The sequence below is a fragment of the Bombyx mori genome, chromosome 5 (assembly GCF_030269925.1).
Source record: "Bombyx mori chromosome 5, ASM3026992v2".
NCBI classification, from domain to species: domain Eukaryota; kingdom Metazoa; phylum Arthropoda; class Insecta; order Lepidoptera; family Bombycidae; genus Bombyx; species Bombyx mori.
This window is the reverse complement of record NC_085111.1, coordinates 12,064,018-12,076,381: the sequence shown is the minus strand read 5'-3', so window position 1 is coordinate 12,076,381 and position 12,364 is coordinate 12,064,018. Positions and strand designations below refer to the sequence as shown.

General features: G+C 40.9%; 1 protein-coding gene across 7 annotated transcripts in view; it reads right to left on the bottom strand.

Moving 5' to 3' along the window:
• Window positions 1-425: 425 nt before the first annotated feature.
• The window catches only part of LOC101738135 (nicotinate phosphoribosyltransferase), a 26,125-nt gene continuing 14,186 nt past the window's right edge, over window positions 426-12,364 (bottom strand). For all 7 annotated transcript variants that reach the window (XM_062668727.1, XM_012693820.4, XM_062668728.1 and 4 more), the window contains 3 exons: window positions 8,224-8,385; window positions 7,629-7,757; window positions 426-2,010 (listed from right to left, as the gene is read on the bottom strand). In XM_062668727.1, coding sequence (XP_062524711.1) covers window positions 1,933-2,010; window positions 7,629-7,757; window positions 8,224-8,385 — 369 coding nt within the window. In that variant the 3' untranslated portion in view covers window positions 426-1,932. The remainder of the gene's footprint in view (window positions 2,011-7,628; window positions 7,758-8,223; window positions 8,386-12,364) is intronic.

Sequence of the window (12,364 nt, the reverse complement as noted above, 5' to 3'; positions counted from 1 at the left end):
GTCTATGGGCTCCGGCGACTACTTAACACCAAGTGCTTGTCTCATGTTAGATTTAAAAAAATATATATAGGTAAACAATGCGAAGATACAAACAGTTCGGATGGATGACGAGGAGTTATTAATAGTAGATGTCCATGTTCCAACAAACGACGACAGACTTAGTATTGATTGCTTAAATAATGATGTACCTATTAATTAATATGGGCCAGCATGAGTTGTCTGTCAGTACAGGCTGATTTTTTGCGTTTATAGGCAGACGTATGCTCGACAGTGGTGACAGTGACTCATGGACATCAGCAATGACAGAGGAACAGGCAAGCTGTTGCCTGCCACAGTGCATATCTAAGCGACCGATAACCAGCTACCAAATCGAAATTTTTAAACTTTTAAAATGAAAATGGAGAATTTTATAACAACTTTGAAAATTATGCAATAATAAACAAGTATATTTATTGTCTATGATAAGCACTACTACCAACCGACAAAAGTGTTTTAAAATTAAAAATTTCGTTAGATACAATTGTTGCACGAGCGTGCATAATTGGACGGATATTTTTGTACTACACTTTTCTGTAATTTGTATATTTACAAAAAAGAATAAAATTTAAATATTATCTATACAACATAAATTTATTATACAATAAAAAACTAGTACCAACCAATTGATTCTGGGATCAACAAAAACTATAAAAAATACGATTTACACTATACTTTTTGGAACAAATACGTAATTTACTTAAATGCATTTTTTAAATTATTGTAACCAATACATATGGATCTATGTAAGTTTACCAACAAAATAAAAGCTCGCATTAATCACAAAAACAAAACTTTTTGTGACTTTGTGACAGCCAATGTTCACTAAGCCGTGATTTTAGTGATACATAGATATTCTAGAATTTTCTTTCGAATTGGATATAATTCTAATCAAGAATTGTTATCTTTTGTGTCTTAAAGGTGATCACAAACTAAGGCACATCTGTACCTTTGGTTCGGAATTTCATAACATTCATTTCGCTCTTTCACTATTAATACTAAGAAACGGTACTACGATTTTCGATGTTCAATTATTTTGATTCTTTCACTACTAATAACTGTAGCACTTAATTCCCATTTTAATTTAACTATAAACACCACTACAACTAACAATTCGGTCACACCAGTAAATAAATACAATACAGTAAAACCCAGAAAACCACTTACAAATAAAACAACAAATGCGTCTACAACAATAAAGGCCATCGCACTATACAGGGTGTTGAAAGGCCGTTCCCGAAGCTGAAACTAATCTAAAGGCAACGGAAACATATTTTTTTAATTACACCTACAGCTGTCATATTCAGTTCGTATTACATGACCCCCTTGAATGTTTTATGACTTGGTAACGAGACCTTTAAGCCAGTCTTACAATTTCTTTTTATATTCTGCATTAATATAAAAAAAATACATTAATCGAAATGAGATGGGATGAAATAAAGTCTCAATAAAATTGTGGTTTTTTACTGAAACCTTTTCAGATGACTTTTAGGGGAACCCAAAATTGTATGTCCAGCAGCTTTGGTTCACATTTGTGCAGTTTCACACACGATTTAAACTTGAAGAAACACTAAATTAACAAATTAAAACAATTCACGCAACTTCGCTCCTCGCGTTCCCACCAAAAATGTTGTGGTAAACGTTGTGTAATTTTTAAAATCGCAATTCATTTCAGCAATATGCTTTTCACGTTTTTTACTATTGCTTTTATCCACGCTGTGCTTTATTCATTTTTAATAATGGTGAAGAATAAAAATTTGTTCATAGTTGTTTGTGATTACTTTTGCATTACAAAAGTGATTTCTATTAAAATCTTAAATCCGTGCTTTTCAGTGATCTATTTTGTGCGAATTGTGGTCGAGTTGTGGCCACTCTCTTAAATCTTCAATCCTATTTTCATGAGAGTTCACCAATGGGTGCATTCTGAAGCCACAAGTCGTGGATAAAGTTGTATAGATCGTCGCTGACGGCCACCTGAAAATAATTTTATAATATTAAGTTGTTTACCATTATTTTCGACAATTAAAATTAAAACTAATCATAAATCTCTTACGATTCTAAACTACACAGCGATTAAGGTAGTTTTCCAATTACAGAGCATAATGCGACTCAGTGACGCACAATGCCGAATTATGCTGAAGCTTAATTGGAACGTGAATTAGTTTTCAAATGCATCAGCAGAGTGCGCTAAGTTAGCACAGTTTTAATTAACTTTGATTATTTCTAAGAAACTACGACGAAACGAAAGCCTTACAATTTTTTTCAACATTAAATAATATTACTAATGATAATATAAACAAAATTTCAATCAATGCCAACTTAAAGAAAAAACACTTGTCAATTTTCTGTCACTGAGTCGGTATCGATTGCGAGTATCACGCGAGAGCAGTACTTTTGAGAGTGCTCGAGTGTGCGGCTGTAGTTGGAACATTCAACGTTGAGCATTATGCCGCATAATGCGCTCTTGTGCTGTAATTGGAAAACTACCTAAATCTGCTATACAAAGCATCATATACAAAGCCTGTTTATTTTTTGATAACGTTAACAGTGATTTCTTGTTCGGTGGTTACGTCCATTCGTATAAAAGCTTTAATAAATTTAATGTAAAAGTTTTGAAAACTTTAACTTTCAGTCGCTTGATGATCTTAAGGCGATCATTCATTCTGCTACATTTCCAACCTGAGACCTACATTTAATTTATTTATGATAGTTCTATCTATAGGCAGACATGCATGCGGCCCATCTGATCACGTCACGACACTTATGGACGTCAGCAATGCCAGGGGCACAGCCAAGACGCGCTTACCATTAATTTTTTATACTGAATTTAATGAATTATTATTTATGAATTTAGACTTCCGACCTCACTTTTTAATCTGACTCCGTCTCCCTTATTGTTCAAATTCTCTTAGCTATTTTATTTACTTTACGGCTGTATACATAGAGACGAGAATGGTAACTCTGGATAACGAAACCGTTTCACACCATTTCTTGTCAAAGCGCTGTCCACGGAATAACCGGTAAGTTTAAATTTTCTTTACTGACTCGGTGGTGCGGTAATTAGTGCCGTCGATACCTGGGCCGAGGGTTGTGGGTTCGATTCCCGTATCGGGCAAACATTCGTGTCATGAACAGGTTTTTTTTTATTGTTTAGATTTTGGTGGACGAGCTCACAGCCCACCTGGTGTTAAGTGGTTACTGGGGCCCATAGACATCTACAATGTAAATGTCGCCACCCACCTTGAAATATGAGTTCTCAGATTCCGTATAGTTACAACGGCTGCCCCACCCTTCCAACCGAAACGCATTACTGCTTCACGGCAGAAATAGGCAGGCTCACAAGAGGTCCTACCACCAGTAAATTGTATTTTTACTCTTTGTCTCGGTGTTTAATATCTATATGATATGTACTTAATATTTAAACGTATAAAGGTATGTATATTAGTCTTTGGTTCTTGTACTCATTGTACGGAGATTCCTAATTTAGGACCAGATGACCATATGTTAGGCAGACGAGCATACGGCCCACCTGATGGTGAGTGGTTACCGTCGCCCATGGACTTCAGCAATGCCAGGGGCAGAGCCAAGCCGCTGCCTACCGCTTAATACTCTCCACAAGCCTCGTTTGAAGAGGGACATGTCATAGCGCTCGGGAAACACCGTGGAGGGGAGCTCATTCCATAGCCGGATGGTACGTGGCAAAAAAGACCTCTGGAAACGCACTGTGGATGACCGCAGTGGCTCCAGGTAGTATGGATGAACTCTACTCCGGTGGCGGGCGGTGCGATGGTAAAAACGAGATGCCGGTATCATCTCGAACAATTCCTCAGAGCACTCCCCATGGAACATACGGTACAAAATACAGAGGGAACCGAAGTCCCTCCGCAGACCCAGAGGTTCCAAACGATCCGTGAGACCGGGATTATCGACAATCCGAACGGCCCTCCTCTGTATGGAGTCAAATGGAAGAAGCTGGTATTTGGGAGCCCCGGCCCAGAGATGGGAGCAGTACTCCACGCGAGGCCGGACTTGTGCTTTATAAAGCAAAAGCCTTTGTCCAGGCGTGAAGTACCGCTTCGCTCTGTTGAGGACTCCCAGCATTTTGGACGCCAACTTGGCTTTGCCTTCCAAATGACTCCGAAACTGGACATCGCTCGAAATGTCGACCCCAAGTATCCCAATACTCTCGGAAGGTTGCAGGGATACTCCTTGGAATTGCGGCGCCATGACAAAGGGGTCCTTCTTCGCAGTGAACGCGCAAACTTGTGTCTTTAACGGGTTGAATTGAACCAAGTTCAATTCACCCCATTTGGAGACTCGCCCCAGAGAGTTCTCCACTTCAGACACAAGTTTTGATCGTCTCTCTTGCACCACGCTCCGAGAGAGACTCTGATGGCCGATATATCGCGCATCCCCCGTGCTGCCATCCGCATAGCAATGCATGCCATCAATAGACAGCATGTCATTGATATACAGGATGAAAAGCGTGGGGGAGAGCACCGAACCTTGTGGAACGCCAGCGTTAATGGTCATGGTATCAGAACAGTCACCGTCTACAACGACCGTGATGCTCCGCCCATCCAAAAAGCTAGCGATCCACTTGCAGAGACCCTCGGGGATTCCGTAAGATGGTAGCTTCGACAGAAGTGCCCTATGCCAGACCCTGTCGAAGGCCTTCGCAATATCAAGGCTCACAGCAAGAGCCTCGCCCTTGCTCTCCAAGGCTTCAGCCCACCTGTGAGTAAGGTATACAAGAAGATCGCCAGCTGAGCGACCGTGACGGAAACCGTACTGTCGGTCACTGATCAGCTGGCGATCCTCCAGATACTTCAGGAGTTGTATATTAATTATTCGCTCCATCACCTTGGAAAGCAAGGAAGTTATCGCGATAGGCCTGTAGCTCGATGGGTCCGACCGGTCACCCTTCTTGGGGATAGGGTGGACGTGGGCAGTCTTCCATGAAGACGGAACCCTGTTAGCGCAATAAGAGAGGCGATACAAACGCGTTAGCGCAGGCGTCAGCTCAGGGGCGCACGTTTTCAGAACCACTGCAGGGATGCCGTCTGGCCCGCTCGACTTATGGACGTCCAGGAGTCGGAGTTCCCGCCTGACTGCACACTGTGTAAAGCAGATCTCCGGCAGGGAACTATCACACCGGAGGATGTTCGGTGGTGTGGCACCCCCGTCGTCCACAGTCGAGTTCGAGGCGAAGAGTTTGACCAGAAGGTCAGCCTTCTCTTTCGCACTATGGGCCAGACTGTCATCGGACTTGCGTAGTGGTGGGAGACTAGACCTGCAAAAGTTACCTTCTGCAGCTTTGGCGAGCGACCAAAAAGCACGGCTCCCAGAGGGATAGCTCTTCAGCCGCTCGCCAATTCTAGCAACGTGCTCCGATTTCGCCCTGGCAATAACCTTCTTGTAGGACCTGGAAGCGGCGTTATATTTCCGCCTTTCCTCTGAGATGTTAGGATCCCGACGTCTCCTAGCATCATCCCATGCAACGTATGCGGACCGCTTGAGGTGTGCAGCATCCCTGCTGGCATTGTTATACCAGGGTCTGCTGCGACCCCCAACGGGCACTTCAGAGGAGGGAATAAACAATTCCATCCCCTGGAGCACCACGTCTTTAAGACGGTCCGCACAGACGTCAGGATCAGCAGAGGAAAAGCAGAACCGCCCCCATGGGTAGGATGCGTAAAACTCACGCAATCCATCCCAATCTGCTGACAAATACTGCCAAACTCTTCGATACCTGGTCGTCGTTCGACGACTAGGACGAGAGAGTGGTGTGGCAGCACGGATAAGGCAGTGATCAGACGATCCAAGTGGAGCGTCGACCACCACACTGTATCCGGCTGGATCGGTGGTCAGCAGAAGGTCCAACAGAGAAGGCTCGTGCCCCTCAATATCTGGGACACGGGTGGGCTGTGTCACCAGCTGGGAGAGGCCGTAGGCCAAGGCGAAATCGTAGGCAGCCCGACCCGGGAGGTCAGTGGTTCTGGACCCCAACCACTCTTGGTGATGAGCGTTAAAGTCTCCAAGAACCACCACCTCCGCAGATGGGTACTGCTCAAGCACGCGGTTAGTCCCCTCTTGCACATGCTCTATCAGAGCTGAACCTGCATCACTGCTGTGGGACCTGTACAGGCACGCGTAGACTCGGGTACAGCCCCCGTGATCTACGCGCAGCCACAAGAGGGACAGGTCCCGTTGTTCGAGGCTTCGTAGACGGCGACAACAGACATCAGCCCGGACGAATACACACACCCCGGCTTTACGCAGGAAGTTGTGCTCCAATACGTAGCCGGGGTATTCAAGGTACGAAGTATCATCCGGAGCAGATATCTGCGTCTCTGTCAGAAAAAGAAGGGCAGGCTGCGCCGTCTCAAGATGGTGGTGTACGGCGTCGAGGTTGCTATGTAGACCCCTTACATTGCTGAAATCCACATTAAATGTGGAATGGGGAGTCGCCGACAAAACCCTTTTCCTTTTTCGAACTTTCATTTTTTTTATTTTATTTTTATTTGGAGAGTGGGATTGGGCGGGGTAGGATGTTCGAGGCGAAATCGTGACAATACCTGAATAAAGCGCGGAGCACAGTACGTGCTCGACCACGGGTTGCGTGAGCGACTGACGCAGGGCATGGAAGGGCCCCCAGTCCACCCTGCGTGCGATCGCCGGGATCCACTCCGGTCTCCGACTCCGGCACGACGACCGCACGACAGGATTTTACACCGGTTGGCGGGACAGCTTCCCGGGGCGGAGTTTAGTAGTGACACCCGGGTTCAGGTCCCCAACTGACCGGCGGGCGGCGGCGAACACCGTTTCACTGGGTCTCCCTATACCCCCGTCAAACAATCACGTCCCGCGAGCTCACACGCACGTCTGCTCCGCATGTTCCAGGTATCGCCAAGATTCACCCCCAACAAGGAAGAGGAAAGGGTAGGAATAACACTGGCTCTCCAACCCACACGCCGGAACACAGCTAGGCTATTTGGCGGCGGACTCTAGTTGGAGGGTGGTCGCCAGCCAGTCGGACAAGTCCTACCACCGATTATGTATTCGGCTCCCGTTTTGCACCACCCAGGGGTCACTTGTAGAGAATCGCGGGTTAAACCTACGGAAGCGGGAAGCAATCAACCCCCATCATTAACACAATATGAACCACCCATGCCTTTCATAGCCACATTAGCATTATCGGTGCTGAGAATGACTTGATATGAATCTAGGATCTGTAGATAGACTGTAACCGATTGATGACATCATCGTGACGCGTGCACACCGACCGACCGACTGACGGACTGCATGCCAGAGACTGACTGACAGACTGCATGCCCGAGACTGACTGCCTGAGACTGACTGACATACTAACAGATTGACTAACTGAGACGGACTGATACGACTGTCCACGCACCGCCATTTTATACTCTGGAGTTACGGCGTCTACCCTACATTTTTGTAATATTTATAAAAACAACATTTTATCATTTAAAATAATAATAATAACAACGTCTTAATATTACTAAAAGTCGTTATCCACGACATATACATTAGTAATTAATTAGCAATAAAGACATTAAAGTCGTTTTTACCTTATAAGGCGTAGGATTCAAGTTACGTTTAATGTCTTGACGAAGTGTCCTTAGAGACGACTGTACCCTCTCTCTAACCTTTGACAAGGGTTTTGGTGCCGTACAAACGCGTCCATCTTTCCAGCATATCTATAAATAATAGGATATTTATTATATAGTAGATACATTAATGAAGTTAATAAACAATAAGATATTAATTAGACTTAACTCTCTGTTGTAAAACAATATCCCGTCCTTAACACATGAAGGTATGGTTGCCTCGTGTCAGAAAGCTCATTTACTCAGAATACCCAACAATATTCAAAATAATAATCTAGGGAGACGTAGAGAAACGTAGATAAGGATGTCACTAGTATAGTGAGCTATTTTAGATTCTTACTTCATAAACCCTATCTTAAGCACTGGTTGTGAGGTAATTTGAGGAGGCACGGTTAATCCGTAATGATTTTTCTTGCGGCCATACTTATGAGTAGCAAAGATTATAAAGTGCATCAAATTAAATTAAAGACTACGTTTTATTTTTATAGGTTGGCAGCCCCGCCCCAAACCTACACTAGACTTACCCTAGACAAACCGTTAAAAATAATTCACCCACCTTATAAAGATGTTCGACATAGCTGGGGATAACGTAGGCTCGTTTCGACTCTTGGAACGGATGTCGGCAGAGCACTTTCTGACCGACGACCGGCGCTGGTTCCGAAGATCTCTGCAGTAAATCTATAAGCGCGTGTCCATCCGCACCGAACAGCCGATATGCCTATAAACAATAGTAATAACTCTTTTTGATAATTTTTTTTTCTTCCTAATCTGATGGTCTTGAGATACCATATCAGCGTCACCGGGCGAGTAGGTGAGCTCACGGAGCTCAAACCTGACGTTGTTGCTAGCACGAACCATAGCAAGAGACGTACTTCGCAGAATTTACCACCGGATCGGAAACGCGACCCACTGAGAAGATACGGCGAGAAACTCAGTGGGCTGATCTTTTTGAGGTGAAACATCTATAGACGCCCGTAAAACCGATTGCTGACGTAGCTATCTGACGGTATTTAAGTAGTAGTGGGTATGGTGTGGCGACGCGTCGCCATGGGCAAGCGATTGTTTCTTAATATTAATAATATTTTATTTTTCATTAAACCACGTAAATTTCCTGTCGTAAACTATCATTTTATGCATCTCTATACCTGTACAGAATAATTGCAATGTTTCACATGTGCCAGCTTTCCCGCGATGGCTAATTTTTTTAATCCTTTAGATTGGCACACGAGCTCACCGTCCAACTGATATTAAGTAATCCGAATCCATGGCCTCCGCGATTCAAATGTATGTATACCAATAATGTAGACCAGCAGTAGATCAACCCACCCATCTTGAGATCGAATCCCTTCAAACCGGAACATATGACTGCGGCGATGCAGAAATAGACGGAATGCTGGTATCAGATCGGCGGGCTTCTCTCTCTTACCCACCCTCTCTTCTTTTCAGTACCCGTTGAGCGCATTTATACCCGAGAATTTCAAACTTTTAATATATAATATTAAGTTTTTTTTTTTGGTAGTAAACCAAATTGTTTAGTTATCTCAGTCATTCTCGGATTCACTAGAACAACACAAAAAATGACAACAAACTCGGTTCGGCCGCTTACGTAGTTCACTAACGCCATAGTTTTATGAGGGCTTCTGCAATATGATTTCTATCTTTTGATGATTTTGCTCCTTTCAACTCTGTCCTATTGCGAGGCAGTCATACCATTTCCATCATATTATAGACATATATTACAGTCCAGACCTCAACGTTACGTCACAAGGTCGTGGCGAAGTCAAAAACATAAACTCGTTTACTAGTCTGACAAATTAATAAACTTTTATGAACATTTATCACAGGATCTTATGAAGTATATATATGAAAAGGGGTCCACGAAGTTTCAAATTTATAGGCCAATTATTTATACCTTTCATGCCATTATTTATGCCAACGGAGATTAGAAAAAAAATTGTTAGTTAACAATTCAATAACTTTTTGAAAAATGGGGATAAAACTTTTTTTCCAACGGGGCTCGAATCTTTTAAGTGTTAAGAAGATACTAGAATTTTTTCAAATTTTTAAAATGACATTTTGTGTTATAAAAAAATATTTTATCTGACGAACTCTTTTTAGCGGTGGCGCGCGCATGCGTAAAAGCCGCGCGGAGCCCTATTTTCACGTCAAATTAAAATAATAAATAATAGAGATAGACTTCCGGGAGTACGGACTTTTTTATTGGAAATTTCCTCCTCTTTAACGAACTTGTTTCAAAGTTCCTTAGATATTAATATTTTTCGAGTTATTAACGAAAAATTAAATATCTTTTTTTTTCATCTTATTTTGTTAATAACAATTGCAATTTTTTACCTGCACCAAAATCCTTCAAAAACATTTTTCTAGAGGTGATTCCGAATCCAATGAGCTCATATTTTTAGGACCTTTATCTCTATTTTTCATGTTTTTGAACTTGTTGACTAGACTGTACTAATCTACTTAAATACAAAAAAGATAAACGCTGCGATATGAAATATAATTTAATCAGGAAATAAACATTCACTCTTGCGTAAGATTATAATTTAGCTGTAAATATATTATCTATCATACATTGTTATGATTACTTTGTTTTGAATCGTTAAATTTTCGTGATAGCACCATTGAGAAGTTCAGGGTCGTGTTATTCGACATGTTTTAAGTCGTATATTAGAAATACAATATTAGAGACATAACGTCCGATGTCTATGTTTTCAACGATTTGAATTTGTAGAGTTCGAATTTAATATCAATGGAAGCGTTGTAGCTCATTTGATCTAAACATCTTGATCTAATCGTTTTTATATCGAGAAAGAAATAAAAAACGTTTTTTATCTTTTTTATTATGATTATATTATTGAAAGTGGTTTAAAAAAATTGTGGATTAGACCTTTGTTTGTAGTCAAGAATTTGTCTACTTCATTTTGGTTTCTAAAATCGGAATTATAAAATAATCTTTTTTTTATAACTTCGCTCGGTGATCGAAATTTCGTCCATAATTACTGACACCTCAGCATTTCGATTCCTTTTTTACGTTAATTTTCATTTGCTTTTCGTATCTTATTAAAATTTTGATAAAAAAAACTCACTTAGTCCAAAAAAAAATTGTTGATAACAATATACATAGTCCGTCAAATAGCCACTTATGAAACTTGTTTGTTAAGTTGAGGAAACAATGATAATGACTTTTTTGTCTTTGCGTATTTATTTGCAGATCAAATACACTTGTATCAAATAAAGTAATATAAATAAATACTATAATTATTAGTTTTGTTTTGATTTCGATGTATTTAACATCAAAAGCACCTTTGTTCGCATCTAGTTCTATTTATAAACTCAGCATTCAAAATTTATAATATGAGCATGCAAAGTAAGGTTTTTTACGATTTCGCGTTTTCGCTTCTCAGCCGGTCATAAGATTTAGCATATACGTTATCAGAAATACAGAAGAAGATACATGGTCATCTAATCATCCAATGAAAAGTAGTATTTTCGGGCGATAGAAAGATACTCTTTAGGCTGTCGTCTGGTATATCAATTCGGCTTATTGACATGCACATAACACATTATACCTGGAGTATATATAAATTAAATGGATTCCGGATGCTTCTATTTTTTATCGGTAAATTACTTTATAACCGTTTATCATGCGATCGCTAGAAGCGACTTCATTTCTTCAGTACAAAATAAAAAAGTATTCTATTTTGAAGACGAGACCCGTTAATGTGATACGGGGTAAAGGTAAATGTTCAATTGAGTTTTTATTATTGATTTCAGAGACAGACAATCATACAGTTTAGTTGACGGTGAATGGTTACCGTCACTCATGGACATCAGTGAAGCCGGTGGTATAATAAAGCCACTGCCTTCCGCTAATATGCCGGCGCCTGGGTAGAAGAATTTATCTAGTCTAGATTTTCCTTTCTTTTGTACCGAAAATCTAATGTTTACTCGTGCTCGCTGTTTTATTACAATATCCTTTGATGAGCCTCAGGCACGATAAGATAAAACTGTTTTAGTGATACTAGTGCATAAATATTACAAATCCAGCAGTATTTATATCTTACGGCTAAAATACTTCAATGACTTGCATTTCTTTACAATGTAGAAACATTTTTCCTGTTAGTGACTGTTCAAATTTTTGCTGACTGCTTCGCGACTTAATTAAATATGCTTTAAAAACATTAGTTGAGGTAGCAACTAGGGTTTCGAAATGAAAGTGTTTGGTAGGAAAAAATGATGTAGATTCTTTTACTGTGGACAGATGATTGAGAAGTAGCAAGAACTCGAGGAATTGCGATTAATAAGCAGGAGAGACGATTTATATATAAATAGATAACTTTTTTTTCATTGATTCACCAGGGTTTACCCGATTCGTTTTTGGAAGGTTTTTTTAAAAGCTGGCAATATAAAAACAAACACGGAAATTTAGTATTGACAAAAAATTCATCTAAATCTTGAGGTTTCAGTGGTTATGGTAGAATTTAGATCGTTGCGCGAAACACTCGTTTATCATTACGATCAGCAAACACGTACAGTTAAATAATTACTAAATCCATATAACATACTACCTGGTCTCTTTATTGCTTTAAGTGGAGCAGGTGCGCCGTAAGGCCTTATGTAAAAAGTTACATTTTTTATGATCGAAGCATTACTGGTGGCCCGGATGCCTTTCCGGTTTC